The sequence below is a fragment of the Mastomys coucha genome, unplaced genomic scaffold (genome assembly GCF_008632895.1).
Source record: "Mastomys coucha isolate ucsf_1 unplaced genomic scaffold, UCSF_Mcou_1 pScaffold1, whole genome shotgun sequence".
NCBI lineage: Eukaryota > Metazoa > Chordata > Mammalia > Rodentia > Muridae > Mastomys > Mastomys coucha.
Genome location: NW_022196891.1, coordinates 52,793,627 through 52,818,825, shown reverse-complemented (window position 1 = coordinate 52,818,825; position 25,199 = coordinate 52,793,627). Strand labels below are relative to the sequence as shown.

The 25,199-nt window shown below is 39.7% G+C and overlaps 1 protein-coding gene across 4 annotated transcripts in view; it reads right to left on the bottom strand.

Annotated features, from left to right (window-relative positions):
* Acbd6 (acyl-CoA binding domain containing 6) overlaps positions 1-25,199 on the bottom strand; it is a 142,596-nt gene that overhangs the window by 20,790 nt on the left and 96,607 nt on the right. Inside the window, exon 8 of one of the 4 annotated variants that reach the window (XM_031385296.1) lies at positions 15,872-18,811. The exons of 2 other annotated variants lie outside the window; for them this stretch is intronic. In XM_031385296.1, the coding sequence (XP_031241156.1) occupies positions 18,608-18,811 (204 nt within the window). In that variant the 3' untranslated portion in view covers positions 15,872-18,607. Of the gene's footprint in view, positions 1-15,871; positions 18,812-25,199 lie in introns of those variants that run through there. One more of the 4 variants, XM_031385276.1, reaches the window with a different exon arrangement.

Genomic DNA, 25,199 nt, shown 5'->3' with positions numbered 1-25,199 from the left:
GGAGAGATGGCTCAGCAATTAAGAGCACTGACTGCTCTTCCAAAGGTTCTGAGTTCAAATCCCAGCAACCACTTTGGCTCACAACCATCCACAATGAGATCTGATGTCCCCTCCTGTTGTGTCTGAAGACAGCTACAGTGTTCTTAGATAAAATAATAAATAAATCTTAAAGGGGGGGGGCTGGTGAGATGGCTCAGCGGTTAAGAGCACCGACTGCTCTTCCGAAGGTCCTGAGTTCAAATCCCAGCAACCACATGGTGGCTCACAACCATCAGTAATGAGATCTCACGCCCTCTTCTGGTGTATCTGAAGACAGCTACAGTGTACTTACACATAATAATAAATAAATCTTAAAAAAAAATGTGGTAATGGTCTAGAGAATTATCGGGGTTTGAGGTTTAGACAGGAGGCAGGATCAGACATGTTAGTGTGCCTATGAGTTAAAATAAAAAAAGGATGAGTGTAGGTAGGGTTGACGTGCCTCGAAATCCAGGCCTGAGACTGAGGAGTAAGTGCCTGCACAGACTGTAGAATGGAGCAGAGGGACAGCAAGCCTGCACTCAACAGCAAAAGCTGGCGCAATTAATTTTTATATACAAATCCTGCATATTTCTTGACAGTTATATTTACAGCCTTCTAAACAGTTCTAAATTTATTTGATTGCTTTTTTAAGAGCGTAAGACATATTAAACATACATGAACGAGTAAAGTTCAAATTGGCTTCTTTTGCTCCGAGACTTTTAAACTTTTCAGTTAGATGATAAAACTATGCCTAATCACCAAAGTTGTTATTTACATCACTTACAGATGAAATTTTCTCCTGAAAAATTTAACCTATATTAAGACACTGCAAAAACAATATCCTTTGTTTTTTTTAAAGGAAGACTTTATTTTGTCTTATAGTTTCAAAGATGTCAATCCATGGTCCCATTGTTTGTGGCCATTCCTGCTGAGGCAGAATACCCTGGTGAGAGTCACAGTAAACATGAGACAGAGGGACAGAGGGACCAGAGACAAGATGCAGTCCTCACGGACAAGTCTCCAGGAACCAATCTTCTCCAGGTAGATTCTACCTTTTCTGTTTAAAAAACTTATTTTCTGTCTTTTAAAGTTAATATTTCCTATGTTTCTTAAGGATTAGTTAAACTGAAGAACAAAACAAATCTTTAAGTTAAATTATCACTCCTTCAATGTGTTTCTCTGAATCTAACCATAAAACTAATTTTTATTTTTGAAGTCCTTTACGTGTTAGGATGCACTGTTAAATCTGTGTTCTCCTTGTCTTTTCAACAATGTATAATTCTGACATAATCAACCAGCCTCTGCAACAGCAATGGAACCTACTTTTTTTTTTTTTAAAGATTTACTTATCTTTTTATTTTAATTTATTTTATTTTTTAAAGATTTATTTATTATTTATTTATTATAAGTACACTGTAGCTGTCTTCAGACGCACCAGAAGAGGGCGTCAGATCTCATTCTGGGTGGTTGTGAGCCACCATGGGGTTCCTGGGATTTGAACTCATGACCTTTAGAAGAGCAATCAATGCTCTTACCCACTGAGCCATCTCACTGGAACCTACTTTTTTTTTTTTTTTTTTTTTTTTTTTTTTTTTTTTTTTTTTTTTTTTTGTTATTTTCTTTTTTAAGATTTATTTATTTATTTATTTATTTATTTATTTATTTATTATATGTAAGTACACTGTAGCTTGTCTTCAGACACTCCAGAAGAGGGAGTCAGATCTCATTACGGATGGTTGTAAGCCACCATGTGGTTGCTGGGATTTGAACTCAGGACCTTTGGAAGAATAGTCGGTGCTCTTAACCACTGAGCCATCTCTCCAGCCCCCTGGAACCTACTTTTAAGGACACCTAATTTTCTATTTTCTCTCAGACTCTTCAGCCAACCTGTCAGGAGACTACTCAAGTATCTGTGAGAGCAATCCACGTTTCCTACCCACGCAGACGCTTTACCAGGTCCCACTGGAACACGTGGTATCTCCACTTATCTACCTGCCTGCCCATCTCCAGAGCCCGAGTGATGCTGACAGCAAATCAGCAAACTAAAAAATCATCACGCTTATCCTCATGTTAGACATACATACATATACCCATAGAAGGAAGAGAATGTGGAGACACTACATGTTAAAGAAAGTGCTCAAGAAAACTGGCTATGAGGAATTAGATGTGGTGATAAAATAAAGTTTGAATTTTTATATAGTATAATTTTAAGTGATATATCTAAGCTTGGAATGTGTACCTCTGAGATCTGTGTCTATAACAGTAGATAATTAATCTGTCGATTTAGAATTTGAAAACACATTTTATAATTTTTTCCAAGAACCTTTCTTAATGTAAGCCTAAGAAGATGGCTTGGGCCTGGGGATGACAGCCATGAAACAGTTCAGGCCACAGAAGCCATGGGAAGATATGGGATCTTTCTTCACAAATGGAGCACACCCATGCATCTTTCAACTTATGTTGGACTTCTGGCCTACAGAGATGAGAGAGACAATGCATTTCGGTTCTGAACACACATGCACAAAGTAAAGGAGAGGGGCGGGGGGAGAAGAGGCAGAGGGAGAGAGATCTTGATCTGAGCACATGCTGCTTCTGCTACCTACCCCTAGCCTCCCTCACAGTTCATGCTGGGCCACAGCTCACACTGAAGCATACATAGCTCTTGCTACTCTGGTCCTACTGATTTCCCTCAGTCCCTCTCATGGCACTTGACTATAGACTGGCCTGCTCCTGGTTGCCAGTTGTTTAATGAGCTCCTTACTGTCTCCATTAGACAGGAAAAGACCCAAGGACAGAGACTACACTCACACTTCTTTTGTGTCTTCTAGTATCTTGGCACATCAAGGTCACAGAGTAGTTAATGAGAACATTTATGTTGAGTCTAACAACTGCCCAGTTGTTACAATTATGTTGGCATTGGTGACTTCTGTGGTTGACTATATACTAAAATTCTAGCAATTACTCTTTTAATCATGATAAAAAAATTTCCAGAATTGGAATATGGCTGAGTTGTAGCTATCTACTCCCATATAAAATGGAAAAGAATATAAAATTTTCTCCTCAGTATAGACACTGTGATGTCATTCTATAACCTACATTACTTTGCTAGCTCCTCTAATCTGGGTGGTTTTTAAATTTTTCTTTTTATTTATTATTTGTGTGTGTATTGTTGTTTGCTTGCATGAATATCTGTGCACTGCATATGTGCCTGGTGCCCCCTGAGGCCAGGAGAAGGCATCAGATCCCCTGAGACTGGAATTACAGGTAGCTGTGAGTTGCCATGTGGGTGCTGGGAACTGAACTCAGGTTTTCTGGAAGAGCAACAAGAGCTCATAAGTGTTAAACCATCTCTCCAGCCCCCAATATAACCATTCTTAATGTCACTGCACTGTTGGCTTAAAATTTTCACCCTAGTCAAAATGACTAAGATCAACAAAACAACTGACCAGCAATGCTGGTGAGCACACAGGGAAAGGGGAGCGAGCCCTCACTCACTCTCTGTCAGGAACACAAACTGCTTCAGCCATTTGGAAACTAGAATGGAAAATCTTTAAAAAGCTAAAAATAAATCTACTATATGACCCACCCATACCATTCCCAGTTACAAGCCCACGGGACCTGACATCCTATCCTATAGATATTTACTCACTGCTGCTCTATCCACAACAGCTAGGAAACGTTAATAACCTAACTATCTTACAACTGACAAAATGTGGTGCGTATTCACGACGGAAAAATGAAAATGTGAGATTTGTAGGTAATGGATAGAAGAAGAAACTATTATATTCATAGAGGGAACCCAGGTGCAGGAAGAACAAATGCCCCATGTCCTTCTCCATCTAAGCGTTCCTAACTCTAACCCTTCAGATGTAATACATAGCCTGAAGGAACTGCAGAAGCCAGGACAGTGTGAAGGAGTCATGCAGGAAGGGGGAGGGGAGAGGCAAGGGCTAGAAATAGGATTAGTGGGATATATGTAACATAGAGGGGTAAAGAAAACAAGCGGAAAGCAGGGAAGGAAGGCGGTGCAGAAGAAGAGAGAGGGAGAGGGACAAGTAACAGCAAAGATGCTTGGAAAAGCCTTAAGGAATCACATTATAAACACACACACACTTTAAATAAAGTTATGCCTCTTGGGCTGATAATAGTCCCCCTCAAGATCAATATTCTAACAAAAACCCAGTATGAGAGAAGATTCAAGCTAGATTTGACCTGAAAGAGTTCGAGCTTTGCTAGGACCAGGTGACATTCAGGCTACCAAGAGAAGGGAAGGATTCCACCCTGCTGTGCTATGAACCGCAACAGCACAGTGAGAAACTCTGAGGTGCACATACCTCAGTGGTAGCCAACAGCTATCTGCTTGGACTTAAGGCCAAACTGAGGTCTCTGACGTTAGAGGAAAACCTACTACCACCCCTTTACTAAATCAGTGTAATTGCTAACTGCATCCTAGACTCATCCTTATCCCTACAGTCATCAATACAGAAAATCACATCTGGTCAAAATGCAGAGATCAATCAAGTAATGTTGGACTGACTGTCCAGCTGCAGTGGATGCTTCTACAACACAACTCCTGCCCGAAAAGGCTCAGAGACCATACCGAGGAAGGGGCAGAGACAGTTTTAAGAGTCAGAGGACCAAGAAGTCTGCCGTGAGGTTGCTTCTCCTAGAAAAGCAGGAGAATACATCAACAATGCAGGTGCCTAAGGGAGAATCAGTTTTTCCCAGGAATAAGACCCTAACTGGTTATCCAATACCAAGTGATCAGCCCTGGAATCATATATACACAAGCAATATGAAATGAAGCCAGCAGATTGTAGTTATATGATTATGCATAATTATAACAATAATTGTGTAACTGTAACAATAACAATAATAGAAAAAATAAGAGGCCATGAATGAGGAGGTATGGGAGAGGACATGGGAGGGTTTGGGGGGAAGAAAGGGAAGGGGAGGGGAAGTAACTCTATTCTAATTAAAATAATTTGGGGCTGGTGAGTGGCTTAACAGTTAAGAGCACTGACTGCTCTTCCATAGGTCCTGAGTTCAAATCCCAGCAACCATATGGTGGCTCACAACCATCCGTAATAAGATCTGACGCCCTCTTCTGGTGTGTCTGAAGATAACTACAGTGTACTTACATATAACAATAAATAAATCTTTTTTTTAAAAGTATATGTAAAATAATTAAAATGCTCAATTTCATTTCCCATATATCTGACAACAGAAATGGTCTAATTGTGGACATAAATGTAAACCTTAGCAGATCCCATTTTATAGGTGTACTTTCTGTTCCTTTCCTTTGTTTTACCTCCCCATTATTGTTATGGCAAGAGCCACTGTTCCCGAATGTAAAAACTTTTTTCCCCATTCGGCTCTGCCCTGAGTGGTCTGTACTAACACAGCTGGATCAGGTGCCTGTGGCCATCACTGGCCTCATAAGCTATGTCAGGGCACTTGAAAATAAGCGGCATGCTACCCTTAGAAATGACTTTGGGCTTACCTTCCCACTCATTGTGAAATTATCCTATAATCCTACAAGATTTACAGAAGGCAAGACTGATCCTGCCTCTTCCTTTCTCCCATTTCATTAAACATTGAGGTGAAAGTTAAGCTTTCGTGAGGTAAATGAAGCTAAGCTTCACTGCATTAGGGGCCAGATAATGAGTGCTTCTCTAAAAAAGGTAAATATTCTGAATGCTAGAGAAATCCTAAAAAAGCAGATATTTCCCCCAACTAAACAAACAAAACAAATGTAAAACAGAAGGCTGGAAGGCTGCGCACTGGTCTCATTTCACATGAAAGATTGTTCCTGAAGACGAGGCTCATGTCAAGACACAGTCTAAACACTATAGAAAATGCCAACATCTCTGAAATTTGGAAAAATCGTTCCTTACGGTGTAAGTTGGTTCTCAACTTTTAAGTATTTATGCTCCCTTTAGATAAACAAAAAAGGTTCATGTTCTTTTAATATTGAAGTGAAAAACTTCACATATACAAATCTTCCACTGAGCCATCTCTCAGATTCAATAACTATAAAGATTTTGATATCTATTTCATTTACTTCTTTTACTCTTTAAGTACCATAAGCCAAGTTCCAGATTTTGTGTTCTTCCTTCCTGAACCATCTCTTTAAAACAAAATGACTCTTTAAAACAAAAACAAACAAAAACAAAAAGAGAAAGAAGAAGAAAAGAAATGGATGCAGGAGCCTATCTGGATCTTCATTCACACTCTTTAAAACCAACAACACACTCAAGAAACGAAGTTGTGATTTTCCATGTATAAAATGAACACTACTAATGTGCTACAGAAATAGTTGATCACTAGAATTCTCTGAGTGCAGATTTATCAACTTATAAAAAATGTTATTTCTATCATAACATGTATTTTTAATAAAATTTTCTTTAGATTGGGCTGCAACTATTGTAAAGAGAAAGATGGGGATTTGAGGGAGTGTGGGTGGCTGTGTGCACAGAGGCAGATGCTCAACTCTGTCGCAGGCTGATTGGCAGCCCCATGCCACCAGTGTTTCTAGGGACAGTCTGATATCTTTATTTTCACAAGTTCTTAAGAAACGAAGATGCTTTAGCTGGCCGGAAACTGCCAGTCCTGGAGACAGGCGTACCGCTCTGGCCCTCGGCATGGCTTCCCTTCACTTAACCTTAGGTTTAACTGTCCTCTTAGTAAATGTCTCACCTTAGCCCTCCACTTTCTCTCTTAGCATCCACTGTTTTGTTGCGCTTTGCTCACGAGGAGCTCCTGTGCCAAGAGCATGGACTTTGGTCCTTCACTGTGGTGAGTCCGGTCTCAGCAGCCTGAGTCCACAAAGGACATAGCTATCCGTTCACAGAATGAATGGATAAATCTGGCAGATTTACAACTCTTCTGGAATATGCTAATGTAATCCAGGTGTAAAACAATGGAAGTACTGCTTAAGCTTATCATCACGGAGACTGGGGAGGTATATAACTTCTTTGTGTGGAGTTTTCCCTTGCTAGTTTGGATAATTTACCCCATGGTAGCTCATGTCACCTTACTGGTTAACAGGAAAACTTTGGGACAGTATTTTATAGACTATAACTGCAACTCTCAACCTCTGTCTAATCAGTTCAATAATAATTTCCAAATGTACTTAATGGACTATTACACCAGTAATTAGAAATCAAATTTTGCTAGGCTGCAAAAGATGTCAAAATTATGTATGCTCAGACTAAGATATTTTACAATTAAAATTTTATTTAATTAGCATTCCTCAGAGAAAGATATTTTTAAATTAAAATTTTATTTAATTAGTGTTCCCATAATCTATATTAAAATTTATTTGTAACTGCTGACTTACAAACATACATCCAGGATAGGAAAAATATACAAGAACAGGTAGTGGTTAACAAAATTCAATGACATAAAAGAGTAAATGATAATTAATAATAATAACATCCTGGCAAGGAAAATGATTTAGGGTAGTGGAGTAGGAAAATATATGAATAAAATGGGAAACGCTACATCAGTGCTTTGCAGGTATTTGAAACGTCCCTTCCTTTCACCCACATCTTTGTGAGTTAAGGTTAATGGATTTCTATAGCACCCCTGTGCCATTACTGCCAAATGCTTTCCTAGGGATGAGGCAGATACCTGCTTATTTAAGGAGCAGGATAAATGGGCCAAGACAGCTTTCCCTATCCCTAAGTCACCAGGGAGCGTTTGAGAATTCCACCTGACAGGAGGCCAGCACTGTGCTCTTAAACAATCCACAGTTTGATCCGATTGTTCCCCAGTGGGGGAGGCAGGCCACAGCTCACTCAAGAGTCATTGATTGGATTAACAGCCTAATTCCCAACAGATGAATAGAATACTGATGTCTTGTCAGACCAGATCACAAAAGGAAAACACAATCTGCTCCTACAGCTCAGGATTTAACCCTCCATGTACCTTCAAGCTACAATCTTTATTTTTTTGAGTCCTATAATTTATTCAGAGCCATTTGGGTACAAATATTATCATTTGTGATTTTTATTACCATTCACAAGCTTTCTTCTCTTTTAGGGAATTTTTTTTTTTCAAAATTTTTACAAACAAGGAAGAATGTTTATGTCAATTTTTACTGTGCACATTAGTCCTTCTAAATCCTTGCCTGGGCTTCCTAAAGAAATGTTAAATAATCTGCTTTGCTTGGGACCCAATAAAAGTAGGGCACAAAGCCTGGGGGTGGTGTGTGTGGGGGGGTGGGAGGGTAGTGAACAAAGACCATATACTCCAGAGGAGACCACTGTGAGTTACATTTTCTGACATAAAGGGACTGCATGACTATATTAAAGGGGTAGCTTTTCAGTAAATGTTAGCGGCAGTTTATCCCTCCACTCTCCCTCTTCCCATCCTGACGTAATTAGACAACCTTGGTGTATGGCTATACAACTAAGAACAAGGTCTTATTTCTAATACAGTACAAAAAAAAAAAAAGAGCCACCCAAGACAGCTACCAACAACACACACTCCATCTTCTATCCCATGTCCTAAACAGCTTTAATAATACCTTGTTTCATATATTTTTTGTGCATACTATATGCTGTAACAACAACAACAGTAACAACAAAAACCCACACAAATTTTCATTGTTTTTAAGTAAAGGCGATGACAATCATGGCTAATGCTGCTCAGGACACTCGGCAATTTAGATTTGCCCAACAAGGAGGCACTCATGATCTCTTTTCACAAAAGATGAGACTGGAGCTCCATCTTGCCCAGGGTTACATGACTTACAGGTGGCAGAGTGAACTTCAACTATGTCTCTCCTCTAAAGCTCGTGCTTTCAAACACCACAGGAACTTCATGTTTTGTTTTGTACTGCTTTCTGTGCATTTTCATGTTTACATGAAGACTCTTCAGCATCCTGAGGTATTAACATTCAGTTTTCTCTTAGAGTCTATCACCGATCTTTTGGAAAAACATCTCTATGCGTCTTTTTTGTGCCTTTGTATGTGATAAGTATGTGTGTATACATCTTTCGGCAGGTGTACATGCATGCGTGTACAATGTGGAGGCCAGAGGTCAATGTTGGGTTCTTTGCTCTATTTTCTCAGACAGGACCTCTCACTGAAGCAAGAGCTCATGGGTTTTGCTTGCTTGGCTGGTCAGGGGTCAATGTACCTCCCTAGTACCAGGGTTACAGACACACATCAGCACTTTTATTCAAGGACTGGAGACCCTAACTCAGGCCCTCATGGTCATATGACAAGTACTTTACCAATAGAGCCATCTTTCTAGCCTGATGACTCCTTTTTCTTAAGGACATTTCTTCAAGGATCCCACATTAGCCCTCCACAGTAGTCATGCAGAACAAGGGCTCACTCTTTCACTCATGGCTTTAAAGAGGTCCTTCCTGATGTGATGTTGGCTGGATTCTTCTGTACTGTCTCTGATCCTTCTTTTTCACAGTAATGAATCCTGCAGTACTCAGCTTCTAACCTCTTCATCCACTAACTCCTACAAGAGATCCTTCATACTTCTGGTATGGATTTCCCTTCTGTAAGGATTTTCCTAATTATGAAATTTTCTACTTATAGTTTTTAAGTGTATTCTAGTCGTCTTCAAATCAGACCAAATTTTCTATTGCTTTCCTTGGGTTTGATTAGATTTTGGCATAACACTAAAATTAAGGATACATATAGAAGAAGCATAGATCAGCCTAAATATAAGAATCTGTTGTATAAACAATATAGGTTGCTTATACCAGGTATTAGATTATAGTTTAATTTCTATGGTCATACTCTATAATAGCCATTATGCTAAAAGATTCTTTCCAACATAACAATTATAGGGAAGAAAAGATTATACTGTTTGGAAATAGACAAGGGAGAAAGCTCAATTAATGTCAATTTCAAAACCAATCACAAAATATGGATGGCATAAAAGAGCTTTAACTAGGGGAGAAGCAGCATGGTATAGTGGGTGAAGGTACTTTTTCTGACATCACTTCCTGGGATTCCCATGGTAAAATAAGAAAATTGACTCTAGCCAGTTGTCCCCTGAGCTCAACATGTAGTATGTGGGCACCCTCACACATACACATAATAAACAGTAAATAAATACACCTAATAAAACATGTAAAATCGCCAGGGCTACACAGAGAAACCCTGTCTCAACAAACAAACAAACAAACAAACAAACAAACAAAAAACTGGGCAGTGGTGGTGCACGCCTTTAATCCCAGCACTTGGGAGGCAGAGGCAGGTGGATTTCTGGATTCGAGGCCAGCCTGGTCTACAGAGTGAGTTCCAGGACAACAGAGAAACCCTGTCTCGAAAAACCAAACCAAACCAACCAACCAACCAAACAAACAAACAAAACCAGAGAAGCAGGAGAGAGGGCAGTCTGGTGACTGGGAAGGGCAAATGCGGGGCTAGCAAGACAGCTCGGCCAGCAAGGCTGTTTGCTGGGCATACCTGTTTCATGTCTGGAACTCATACAGGTGGAGGGGAGAGACCAACTTTACAAGGTTGTCCTCTGATGTCTGCCAATGTGCCGTGCACAGCACAGGATTCACTCCCACATCACAATAATAATAATAATAATAATTATTATTATTATTATTATTATTATTATTAAAAATATACAGCACTATATTTATCTAAAACAAGTGTTAGGAGATACAACTACCAAAGACATTCTGGATGAATATGGGTCTTCCTAGAGGTTCCCTAGACACTGAAGAGCTTCAGCTCTCCAAATCCCCCTTTTCTCTGTATGTAAAAGGGGCAACAGAGTAGAGGGCTTCCATCTATACTGAAGTGGCAGCACTTCTCTGAATCCTGATGCTCTAGTGCCAGCACAGTGTGCCTCAAGGTCCTTCAGTCCTCTGCTCCTTCATACTGTGTAAGCCCTTACATATGGGGGAAAGTTTTAAAACCCCCAAGAAAACCTTTGTTCTAGATGCCTGGTTAGATGTAAGATTACCCGGCCATGCTGGGAAGTCCAATATGCATGCCTGTCAACGACTGTTAAAAGGGTCTGGGGAGGGGATACAACACAAGTGGCTCAGTGAGAGGTTAAGAACGCCTGCTGCCTTCCACAGACTAGGGTTCAGTTCCCAGAACCCATGTTGGGTAGCTCACAATCACCTGTAACAATTTCAAGCAATGTGATACCCTCCCCTGACTCTGAGAGTACCCATACATATATAGCCCACACACATACACATAAATAAAAAATAAAAATAAATCTTAAAAAAACACTGAAAGGCATATTGTTTTTTTAATTACCAGAGGGTTTCCAAATTCTATGAGTCTGTCGCTTCCTATTTCTATCATGTAACACAAAACAGCATTTTAACATAAGTCATAATAATGTCAGCTATTATTTTTCAATAACTTTTTAAACTTTTAAGCATATTTTTTCACCTCCCATTCCTTTGCCCAACTTTCTCCAAATCTACAATCTTACCTCCCTACCTGACTTAACTTTATGTTATTTTTTTAAAATAACCTACTGAATCCAGTTTGTACTGCCCGCATACTCATAGTTATGGGGCCATCCCTGGAGTGTGTACCTCAGCTTCAGAGGCCATGAATGGTCACTAGCTCCTTAATTAGCAGGTGGGGCTGTGAGCCTCCAACTGCTCTGTGTTAGAACACTGACTTGATCTTGTTCAGGCAGCCACAGTGGCTGTGAGCTCCAGCCATGGCCAGAGGACACTTCTCATCCTCCCTGACCTCTGGCTCTTTTTGCCTTCTCTTTCAAGATGGTCCCTGAGCCCTGGGATGGTTACCCTTCACTAAAAAAGTCATGTTGTCAACATTGACTAGAAAACTAAAACGAAAAAAGCAAAATAAAAACAATGGTAAAGAAAAGCAAACCAATAGTGTATCCTTCGTCTCAGCTGAAATACACTTCCTGGCTGTGGAAACCAGGTTAAAGGCAGTCTTGGACAGTTGTGCTCCGAAACTAGCAGACTGCAGGCTTTATAAATACATACAGAAATAATTAAAATATAAGGGGTTTAGAGCGATTAATCTCCTTTGAATAATCCCTGCTACAAAGCCTGTAAAGACACTGCTGGCACCGGGCCCACAGCAGACCAGCTGTCGGATATCAGAGAGGCAGAGAGATTAACTGCCACCACTCCACGGACTTCTGAGTCTTCCCTGGACTCCATCTCTGTATCTGAGGGAAAGTTCAGCTTAACAATACCTGTTATGATTCGCAGGTTGTCATTTAATTTGGTTTAGCTTTCCTTAGCCAAGGAAAAAAGGAACGGATGAGAAAGTTGGGGCTGAATGGAAATCACAAGACATGGGGAAATGGAAAAGGGCTCGAGTGTGCTCACCTGACTGCATTCACTTAACCTCCGGCAACTTCAAAGTCAGCATGAATTGTTTTCAAACTCGGTTAGAAATGATGCAGATAATACTGTTAGCCCCCAAAACAGCACACAGGCTAACTCTTTAAACGCAGCCTTGTTTTTCTTTAAAGCTAGTCACAAACTCAACAAATAGTTTTAGAAGGTGACAATGCCAATGGTACTTATAATGCCTGGTTGTTTCTTCCAGGGAGAGAGGACTTTGGTCCTCCACCTTAATCTACAGTTTTTCCTTGACTTCAGTCTGAGGATAATGTGAAATCAATGTACATAAGACTCCACATAAAAATACAGTGTTATGCAAATATATATTATTTTGTGCAAAGGGTATAATTTCTTTTCCTAATGGATGAGAACAGAAGTGTGAACATGGAGCACTGTGCTTCTCTCCAGGGCAGTTAAGCAGTGAAGGGATAAGAGCAAGGCATTCTTCTAGCAGACAATGGAAATGTCTGCCAGACCCACGGCTTCTGAACGTTGAAGTTCTGAAGCCTCTCTTTCAGTCTAGGTTTTCCTGTTGTGACTTCTGGATAAGTCAGCAAGTCTCTATCACATATCTTCTTGTCAAATATAGTTATATTGTCTCTTCCATATATTTTACAAGTGCATATTAGACACAGATAAACAAAACATGTCTGATCTCTAAGCTGACGTACCACAGTTCTAAGTAAGCACAGCTGATAAAACTAGAGAAGGTAATACTCTATCTTCATGCTAGAAGACAGAGTTCCCACCTTAACACTGGCTGCTAAGGATTTGATTCACCTAAGCTTTGCTGAGGGGCACAATAGAGCCAACTGTACAATAAATGCTAGTGCATGAGAATCTGAACCTCAAATTTAGAGGCTACTATTCTTTATGCATGGTCCCAAGCCTAGCTGCTATCCAAGTGTGGGTCCTAGACCCAAGCCACACTAAATGGACTCAGAAGGATGTATTGTATGTAGTTATGGCTATATGTGATAATAATAATAATCAGATAGTGAGGCTATCAATTTGAGGAGTAGCAAGAACGTGGAGAAAGTGGAGGGAAGAGCTGGAGGAAGGAAAGGGAAGGAGGAAGTGATGTGATTATATTTTAATTACAAAACAACAACAACACAACAACAGCAACAACAACCCATACTTACTAGAACTGAAGTTTTGGGATTTCAACCTAGAAATTTATATTTGTAATAAACACACATCATAGTTTAATCTTTTAAAAAACTGAAATTCTCAGGTCTTGCTTCATCCCTACTGAATCAGAACTCCTTTGCCCTGGTGGCTGGTTCTGTGGGAACCACTGCCCTCAGCTCTGTACATCAGCACCAGCTTGTGAACAACAAAAGTAAATATCAACCCAAGTGAAGTCACTGAAGTGACCAAGTGTTTGCTAAAATGTTATTTTACATGATTGATTGTATTCTTTAATTTAAGCATACTTGACGGGATTCCTTTTTATCTTCAAGTGAGAGGCTGCGGATCTGAGACCACTACAGTCTGTGCCTGTTTTTATAGTTCTATAACATAAACTGACATTTATTGGAGCTTCACATAAGACTCTTCCATCAACGGATGTGTTGGGAGGGCAATAACCAAGTGCGCTGTATTGAGCAAATACCTACACATCAGGACACTCTTCAAAGCCATCAGGCAAAGGGGGTCAGCTGAAATTTTTTTTTTAACTGCACAGCTAATGCTTTAAGAGTGTCTTGATGGAATCAAGGAAATTGGATTGTCCCCCCATTTGCTGGGCTAAAACAAGCCTTTTTTTATTTATCCCATTAGAGGGACACAAGAGAACCCTTTTAAATGTCACTAAAAATTTCCCTGCATTGCAAAACCCAGTCAAAAGGGTTTTAATTTTCTCTGAGAACTCTTAAGTAACGCAGTATGTCAAGGTTTAATAAATTGTAAGTAGAGATAGTTTTCATTATAAGAAACTTTTTCCCCTTTAAAACAGGTGTTTAGGGACATGTGGGTTTCTCTAGACAGGGCACACTGTCAAACAACTGAGAACACAACTTCGGCTCAAACAACAAACAAAACATAGCAGAATCTATAAAGCATCTCAAATTTTATGGTTACTTTTAACAAAAAAAAAATGTTTTAAGATATACTGAAAACAACAGTTAGTGATTTTGCCAGTGACACTCTTGAATAAAGCCAACCTCAAACAAGAATTGTGGTTAGTTAGCCAGTCAACAACTTCCAGCCAGCAAATACTATACAACCAACAGATCTATGCATGCCCTACTGGGTACATACAGTGGGGGTAAACACCCAGGTTTGCAGTCTTCAAACTCCCACAAGACCACCAGTTAATAAACATGGTTTGTTATCATATGGATTTCACTCACTCACAGATGAAGGGTGACATGGTGATCTATATTTACTGTCTGCAGTCATCTATTTATTTTGGTTCATTTGTCAAACAGAGTCACTAAACATTCCAGGACATTTGCTGGGTCCCTCCACCATTTTCAATAAAACTATTTTCACTAAATTTAAAAATACTTCCAGCAGCCTACAACTCAGCCCAGAGCAGAGCCGGCACTCCAGACCCTCTCCCACACCTAGAGACAGCTTGACTCCCAGGAGCTTGGACACAACCAGGCTCACAGGTGAGACTCCCCCGTTGCCCCGCACCCCAATACCTGGCCTAACTGGGACCCCCCCCACACACGTGGCCCAGTGGAGGCAGGCGGGCTTTATCCATCCTGTCCTGCTCTAGACATCCTCCTTCAGGCTCCACAACTCAACCCAGGGCAGAGCTGGTACTCCAGACTGCCAGCCCCACAGCCAGAGACAGTTTGACTCCATGGAGGTCCGTCACAACCAGGCTCACAGGCTCGCAGGAGGGACAGGATCCAGTCAAGAGACAGCAAGGTCAATTAATACCAGAGATAACCAGATGGTAAGAGACAAGCACAAGAACATAAGGAACAGAAACCAATGCTACTTGGCACCATCAGAACCCAGTTCTCCCACCACACACTCTAACACACCTAAAAAGCAAGATTCTGGCCCACAATCCTATCTCATAAAGATGAAAGAGGTCATTAAGGAGGACATAAACAACTCCCTTAAAAAATACAGGAGAACACATAAACAGGCAGAAGCCCTTAAAGAGGAAACACATAAAGTTCCTTAAAGAAATACAGGAAAACACAATCAAAGAGGTGAAGGAATTGAACAAAACCGTCAAGGATCTAAAAATCTAAAAATCTAAAATGAGAGGCTTGTATCTTACTCTGTTCCCTCTTTCCACGGGGATGTGGGGGGGGGGGGGAAGAGAGAAACCAAACTAAAGACAAAAGACAACATATCTAGTATTATGAAATAATTAATAAGTGAATTAGGTCACCGGTTTTTCATTATCTACTTAAAATAAATTTTAGGGCTGAAGAGATAGCTCAGTGGTTAAGGACATGTACTGTTCTTGAAGAGGACTTGAGTTCAGTTCTCAGCACCCATACTAACATGCTTGACAACCTGTAACTCCAGCTCTAGGGGAATCTGACACCCTCTTCTGGCCACTGTGGGCAACTGTGCATGAACATACTTCACAGAGACACCCATGCATAAACAATTAAAAATAAAGATAAACCAACCCCAGAACTCACCCAGCAGAGGCAGGTGGATATCTAAAAGTTAGAGACCGGCCAAATACCGAGATTCTATTTCAAAAACAAAAACAAAATAATAATAAAATAAATCTTAAAATACTTTTGGCTTACGTACAGTCTGGACAGTATGAAAGTCACCAGTGAGATGGCTTTGTGGAGAAATCCTTCAGGTTGCTGGTGCCATTTTCCAGTTCGTTTTTTGTCCATTTGTTTGTTTGTTTAAACAGGGTACTGATTCATAGCTCAGAACTCAAGAACATTCTGCCTCAACCTGCTACAGTTACGAGTATCCACCACCACACATGGCTTACTGGTTGCTTTGACCATAGATGTACCATGAAGAGACTGAGTGAAGTACCAGCTGACAAAGGAGGTGACGCAGCATGCTGAGGAAAGATCACCCTGTGCTCATGTACCAGTCGGCCATTTTCATATTTTCAGAAGGTATGCTTTTTAAAAATAATTAGATAATAATTAGTTATTATCTAAAAAAAAATACCAGTATCTTATTCCCTGAAAACTACTGTTTTATTCTGTCATCTGTATGTGGTATGGTAGTTCTTTTTTTTTTTTTTTTCTGCTAGTAATAATAATTTAGAAGCTCCAGATAAGACTTTGAGTTGTAGGGCTTTAAAGTTGAGACACTCAGTCTCCCAAATGTATCAACATCAGTAAAAAAAAAAAAAAGCACCATCTTTAAAAAGAAGGTAATACGCAATCAGAGGGAAACAAACTGAACCTGGAGATAAGGGAGCATGTTAAAAAGAATTCTACAAGCCTTTAATCTTAGCTCTCTATAGAGTCAGAGGCCATCAGCTCTCCGAGGAGGAGGCCAGCCTAGTCTACACAAGTCCCAGGCTAGCTAGGGTTAGCACTTCCAAATATGTACACCTACTAAAACTGTTTCCAATCTCCACTTGCATGTTTTTTCCATCTGGTGTCCATAGCTTTTCTTTGCTGCAGGACAGCAGTAAGGACTGAACAAGACTGGTCAGAGAGAGTTGCTGAAACCGGAGGACGGTGATAGAAGTGTCCAATACAGTGAGCTTACCTTTATATCTTAGCATTGCTGAAGCTTTTGTAATTAAAAATATTTTAAACATCTGCTGTGAGGTTAACTCATTTGCACAAACCTAGTCTTGATGGAGGTATGTGGAATGACATCTGTCAGTCTATGTGAGTTGCTAGTATAAATGATGATGATCCTGTATTTTCTTATGCCATTAGTCAAAATGAAAGTCATGTTAAAGTTTCAGAAAGACAAGTTACTTTATGTTTGAATTCTGCATTTTGCTTCACATGATGTCAAATGTGATTCAGAAATGGGATGGGAGAAAAAGGATATCAGCAGGTAGAGACAGAGTGCTGTGTGGCTCTCTAGGCGGGAGGGGTGAGAGGACCAGAGTGCTGGTCTAATCAAATCACTAAGGAGCTGCAGCCTCTCAGAGTTAACCTTGCCAATCACAGCCGGCAGGCGCGGAAGAGCAGGGGCACGCCGCGCACATTAAACCTTGCACGTGTCCTTGAACCCATGCTATAATCCTTCCCACAGCAGCCCGGGAAGGTTCTGTAATGCTCACCCTTAGAAGGAACCTTGAATCCCATTAGAAAGCTCCACTGGAAGGAGAAGCCCTTGAGTGGCATCTTGAACCACACAGACAGCTCATACCCTTTCCTGAATTAGAAGTGAGCTCATGGGATTAAGTCTGCAAGTCCCAGAAAATTAAAACGTATGACCACACTGACAAATGCCATTACACCAGTAAGAAAACAAGATGTGTTCAGATCAGATCTGCATTTTTTTTTAACCTTCTAAAGTTTTTTTTTTTTTTTTTTAAAAGATGGCAAGTAGTTAAAATAAAGCTACAATAAAGGCTGGCTACAAAGCCTACAAAAACCCTATATAGCTGGTTGGGCTGAAATCAGACTAACATGATACATCTGTGTAATGCTTTGTTGTAAAACCATTCATTCAGATAGCTAAGGACATTTCTTCATAAGCAAACTTTAAACAAGAGCAAGGGTGAAGGCAGCCGCCTGCCTGCCCTTGTTGTCCACCCACCGCTCCACAGCTCCACTCTGCTTGGTGCTACTGGGAAGATGCCTTATATCATACACAGGTCGAGTGCATGTTTAAGAAAGGACACTGATTCACTGTGCAAGTGGAATGGTGGGATTAGTTTAGGTGACTTAGGAAGGAAATGACTACTGTCCTCAAATACAACAATGGTTGTCACAGGAGAGAGGGAGGTTTGGCTTGTCTTCTTTGAACCCAAGGACTTCGTGACTGTGTGCATGTGAGTGATAGACTTAGATCCAGCATACAGAAAAAATATCTGTAACAATTAGAGTTTCTAAAATGGCACAGGCTACTTTGTAAGTTAAAGAGAAATGTTCAGGGGCTAGTTGGGCTAAGCACCTTTGGATGTTGAGCACTGAAATGTCTGTACATGTCGGATGTTGAACCAGATGATCAGCCCATTTCTCTCTATCTTTAGTAGTTCCTGTTATGATTTACTCAAGCAGCAAAACAGAAACTGAAAACGAAGTATCTGAAAAGCAAGGCTGTTCTTTCTAAACAACAGGTTACTAACCCTAATGCCACCAAGTTACTAACACCTCAAATGTTACTAACCCCAATGCCACAGGTTACTAATACCTTGAATGCCACCAAGCAGAAAACATTAGCGTGAGGTCCTCTGGTCATAGAGAAGCTGCATGGTGGGAGACTGGAGCACTCAGGCCTGTCAACGGCGGGCAGCAGGGAGAGTTCTGGCCGACTGGTGCCGTCTGAGCATGCATGCCGGGGTGCCATGATTTCAGTCTTTTAAAGAGAACCAAAACCTGTACTTTTATGAAATTTAACTGGCAGTTAAAACCAAAATGCTATGGATAACACATCTGTCAAACAAAAAAGACATCACCCATGTGACAATAAGCTATGCTTCAAAAACTTCATATGCAAACTAGTAATTTTTAAAGATCCTACTCTAGACTCTTCAAATTTATCCATATCTTTTCTGGAATACAAACAGTCCAAAGCTTTAGGCTTTACATTAAAACAGTTTGATAACTGCACATATGTGACAGTATTTGCTGTGGCTTTTACACTTAGCTTCCTGTTCTATCTATATGGCAGTCAGTACCACTACCTTTTCTTTGACCAGCACTATACTGCAGTCTTACTATTCATGAGCTGTTCACTATGGTCATCAGACTTTCTGGTGATTGTTCTGAACAATCCACCTCTATTCCAGAGTTCTTAAAAAAAAATCAGAAAATTATAGAATAAAAACCATAGGCTAGAATTAGCCTTAAACACTACAAGATGATATGATTTATATGAAAGTATGAAATCTCTAGATCAAGAAGGTTGGTTACTTGAGGGATAAAAAAAACCCAATTCTTTTGTTTTCAAGCTTACAAGAGTGTAAGATGTCAACAACTGCAGGTTTTTAGCAATGGCAAGAGAGAATGTAGCCAGGGAAATGTTAAGAAGGTGCAATTTACTATATAAGGTCATAACACTTTGATGGTGTCCTATAATTCAGTTAGATGTAAAAATAACATGACATTGGGTGTTCTCTGAACTCAAAGCAATTTGAATTTGATTCACTGTAGACTGTGAGCCAGTTAATTCTCATATACAAACTTAGCAGAAGTGACTACTCAACATAAAAATGACTTATTAAAGAGGGAAACTGGATGTGTGTGATGTTCACATTTAAGAATTTCATTGTGGGGTGTGAGGGCGATCAGGATCAGCCACGACTCTACTTTTACAATCTTAAAGAGCCCCTTATAGGAAACTTTTCTCCCAAAAGCTAGATCTTTTTAGAAGCTTCATCTGAAAACAGGTAAAATTCTAGGTTCAGAAGGAAGGTGTGAAGATTACAGAGCATTCTGACACCACCACGGTGGTAGGCACATCTCCCTTAGCATTTGTGTAGGTCTCCAGTAAAAGTACAGATGGAGGCCCCACATCACAAAGGGCTTCCCCTACATGAGAACAGCCATGACAACTCCAGTCCACGCTTCATCTGTTCCTGTAGTTCTCATTCATTTGTCCCTTGGCCACACTTCAGGCCTAGGGGCACATATGCCAACAGCAAGATCTGCCCTTGCTGTGCAGATTTTGAGCTGTGCAGTTTGGATTGGTTTCTACATAAACCCATCAGAATTCTGTTAGAAGATGCTATTAGAAAAGCACTTTTGTCTGATATCTCAGCTCTTCCTACTGTTCTAGTAACAAACTAAGACCTTCTACCAGTTTAAGGAAATTCTTTGTACTTTCTTCAATTCATTTATAGTGCTAAAATATTAAAACAAGAAATAGGTTTCTAAAAAATACTTGAAAAAAGGCAAGTAACAGCCTCATGAAATATATCAGTCCATTGTCAAAGAAAATAAACTATTTAAAAATAGGCACTGCAATATGTATGTGTGAATAGCTGGGCATGGTGGTTGCAGGCCTTTGTTCTCAGCATTGAGGAGGGAGAGATAGGTAGCTCTCTAGGAGCTTTAGGCCAGCCAAGGATGCACAGTGACACCCTGTCTCAAAAAAAAAAAAAAGCACATTTGGCACTGAGAAGTTGATTTAGTGGGTAAAATGCTCACCATGGAAACGTGTGGGCTTGAGTATAGATACCCAGAACCCATGTAAAGCCAGACACAGTAGTATGTATTTGAAATCCTAGTATCTGAAAATTCCTACATCAAGATGGGAGTCAGGGAGAAAGGAATTCCTGGAAGCTCACTGGCCAGCTAGCCTCATTTACTCAGCTGAGAACATTGAGACCCTGTCTTAAAAAGGAAGGAGAGCACTGACATTCAGGTTGTCCTGTGAGCTCCCTCAGACCCCCAATACACACTCCTTGGAACATGTCTTTACTCATTCACAGAAATATGTATACACACTTACACACATGTATGAGCATGCACACACACACATCTGCATACACAGAGCTTTTAAAAAAGAGAATAGGTCTAATTTATCTTTAAAACAAAGTCTTTAACATTTGCTGTTCAAGAATGGCTCTTAAACCAGGCAGTGGTGTCACACGCCTTTAATCCCAGCACTTGGGAGGCAGAGGCAGACAGATTTCTGAGTTCAAGGTCAGCCTGGTGTGCAGAGTGAGTTCCAGGACAGCCAGGGCTATACAGAGAAACCCTGTCTTGAAAAACCAAGAAGAAAGAAAGAAAGAAAGAAAGAGAGAGAGAGAGAGAGAGAGAGAGAGAGAGAGAGAGAGAGAGAAAGGGAGGGAGGGAGGGAGGGAGGAAGGAAGGAAGGAAGGAAGAAAGAAAGGAAGGAAGAAAGGAAGACTCATATTTGTTTGGACCACTGCATTTAAAGCAGTCTCTATAAAACTAATAAAACCAATAAACATATTAACCAGATGTATGAAGGCAGTCATGAAGTATTACAATTATAGTGTCAAATATTTCTATTGAGATTTTTCCCTTTCTGGGACTGTAGAGAGAGTTCAGTTGATAAAGCGCCTTCCGGGCAAGCATGAGGATCCCTGAAGTTTGCTGGTTGGCCAGCCCAACTAACTCGACACAATTCTGGCTCAGTGAGAGCTGTCTCAAAACATGAAGCTAGAGAGAGCAAACAAAGAAGCACACGCAGTGCTGATACAGGTCTCTACACACAGGCATGTGTGCACACGCCATGCACACATCACATCCCGATACATGGATACTTAAAAAAAAATTATTTCCCTTTTCCTCAATTTCTAAAACACATCATTCATTACTTCTTTGATGTACTATTATTTCTACTCTAAAATTTTATTCTTTGCTTATACTGAACATACTATTATATTAGTGGACATAAGTGGTATATCCACTAATATACTAGGTATTGAGAACAGGGAAAATATCAGTTCTCAATCTTAGCAATCAGCCCAGAGTCTAATAACAGACAAAATCATAAGACAGTGATAATTTTTGCCACCACAGATTTTAAAAAATATTTTGCAGGAACAGCAACAAGGAGTCTTAGAGTGAATGGATATAAAGCAGGACTGTACAGAGCTCCATGTGCAAAGCACATGGCATTGCTCCGAAGTTACATGCATGTCTACAAGTTGTCCAAGAAGCTCACGATCCTCTTAACTCCTCTAAGACTTTTTCTATGCTTTCTCAAATTTAAGATATCACATTTGGCCTATATTTGGCTTTTACAAACCCACTAAAACTGTACTGTTGTTCTCCTAATTTTGCATAAGAGAGTTGTTGTTTCATTATTACTTTGGTGTGAGTGTAAACTTATAAGACATATGTAGGTCTCAATATAAATAAAGGGCAGTATCTGTATTATCAGAAAATATGCTGGGAAAAGGACCTGGCACCATGCCGCCCTGTTTTTTTGTTCTGCTTGAAGGCATCTTCCTCTGGAAGACCTTCTTTACTCTATATTGATGAACTGACTGAAACTGGAGCTCACTGGATGTCAGAAAACACATTAGCATCCTGACTGTCAAGCTCTCCAAACTCTATAAGGCCAACAACTGCTGATCTCAAGGGTTTATTTGCCCATAGTTGGAAGGCTGTTGAATCTCAGTGGCAACAATATTAATTGATGAGTGGAACATCAAAATGTCATAATAATTAAATAACTGCAATAGTGATGTTATGGGTAAAAAAAATCAAGCTTTGGATAAATTGAGAACTGGAAATTATAAACAGAATAAGACAGCAGTTAACCTCTTCTCATAACATTTATAACATCAGTCTAGATTTCATTGTACATGCTTTCTAGCTGTTACTTTAAAAAGTTTTTTTTTTTTAGTTTTATTTACTTTTATTGTATGCACATGGATGTTTTGCCTGCATGTATGTCTGTGCATCATGTAGTGCTTGTAGACACCAGAAGGGTGTCAGAACTCCTGGATCTGGAGTTACAGTTAGTTGTGAGCCACTATAGGGATGCTGGGAATTGATCATAGGTCCACTGGAAGAGCAGTCAGTATTCTAAACTGCTGAGCCATCTCTCCAGTCTCTGAGCTATTACCTTTTATTATGAAAAAAATATATAGTAGAGACTCATTATTTAGATTCAATAGCTTTCCAAGTTTATCTTTCTGTTTTGTCTAATAAGGAAATTAGACATTATTACCTCATTTCTAAATATATCAGTGTAGACCTAAAAACAAAGGTATATTCCTATGTAACCACAATGCCATTATCACATCTAAAAAAGTTAATACCAACTCCTTCATATAAGCTAACACTGTCCTTTTTACTTTTACAATTATATATAAACAAAGGCAACACAGTTTATTATGTTTCTTCTTGAAAACAATTCTATGCATTGTTTCAAATAGGGCTAGAGGTATGGCTTGGCTAAGAGCACTTTCTGTTCTTCAAGAGGATCCAAGTTTGCCTCCTAGTACTCATGGACGAAGGCTCACAACTGCGTATAACACCAGCTCCTGGGGTCTTGCCTCTGTGGACACCTGCACACACACAGCACACTGGCACACACCTTTTAAAACATTAATCAACTTTGACTATTTGCAAAGAGGAACGGAATGGGGGGTGGGTAATGAGGAAGGCTAACAGGGAGGACAGGATATCTGGCATACAATAGGAAACTGTCATAATGAAATTCATTACTTTATATAGTGAATACACACTGATAAAGAAGATTAACCAACATTGTATATCCTGCGGTCTTACCAGCAATGTGAGAGAGACACTCTGCCATTTAAAGAAATGTATCTTTAGAAAATGTTCACTTGATAATAACAAGCCATATGGAAGTTCAAGCAAATTGCTTCCCTAGACTTCACAGAGTTCTTGAGAGAATTACTTCTTTCCAAGTGTCATGGGTATGGACTGAACATCTGCAAGAACCATGGCATGCTCAAGACTTTGCCCTTAACAGAACCAAGACCTCTGGCCAGTGTCAGATAATCTGTCACTATAAGCGACTTGTATCCAAGCCAGATATTTATTGCTATTGATCTGCCTGGTCCCAGCAAAAGACTTTTGTTCTCCCAGACCGGGACTTTGACCTCAATTAAGTTATGAATTTCAATCCGATAGACTGCTCCACTTACCCTGCTGCTCTCTGACTGGATTAATTAGAATTAGCTAGGCCGAGAGTCACCCTACGCTCCTCATGGATCATGTTATTTTAATAATAAATAAAGGAATAGCGACAGTGTACAAGAAGTATTTTGAAAGATTGCTCATCTAGGAACAACCTGCCAATATCAGTTTCTCTGACTCTGATTTCCTCATTTACTTTTTACTTCCTTTTGTTCATTGTAAACTTGCCTTTTCTTCCAGTTTCTAAACTGGTTCTTTGGGCAGAGAGATAGAAGATTTTGTCATGTTAGCATTCTGGGCTACCTTAGGGTTTTACTAGACAGTAACTCACCAAAGTGATTTGCATAAATAAATAAGAAAGAAGAAAAATTCATAAGTATGTCAAGAAAAGAGGCCCCCCCCCACACACACACTCCATCATCTCAGAAAAACACCAATCATTAGCTAAATGCAGTTTTCTTATCTGGCTAGTAAGAACACGAAACGTAGGCAGATCTACTACCAAGACAGCAAAGTCCAAGCTTAAAACCAATAGCAACATGCAAATCTATTTACTTTTAATTCCAAAGCCAGTGGGACAAGCCAATGGGAATTCTACATCATGCTGATTACAACAACAGTTAGAACAACATTGTACTGTTTTAACTTTATGATTTAACCTCTACACATGAACTTTATTTGAGTATATAAAGAATATTCCCTAAGAATGTTACTATTCTGGTACAGTTTTTTTGGTATTTGGTACTTTGACCAATTTTTATAAATTATAAAGAGAATATTAAAAACATATACACAATTAGTTGATAATTCTGATGCAGAAAAAACTCATTTACTTCCTTAATTCTCAAAACACTGATTTTTGATTGGCTCTAAAGAACATAAAGAAAAGAATCAGGTTAAGTGAAATAGTGATTTTTTAAAAATTAGACATGTATTTTATGTGTATGCTTGCATGTATAGGCATCATGTGCATGCCTGGTGCCTATGGAGGACAGAAGAGAGTTTGGATCCCTCCAAACTGGAGTTACAGACAGTTGTGACCATTATGTGGGGTTTGGGAACTAAGCCTGGGTCCTTGGCAAGATCAACAAGTATGCTTAACTGCTGAGCTACTTCTCTAGGCTCTAATTTATTCATTTTTTTCCCTTTTTTGG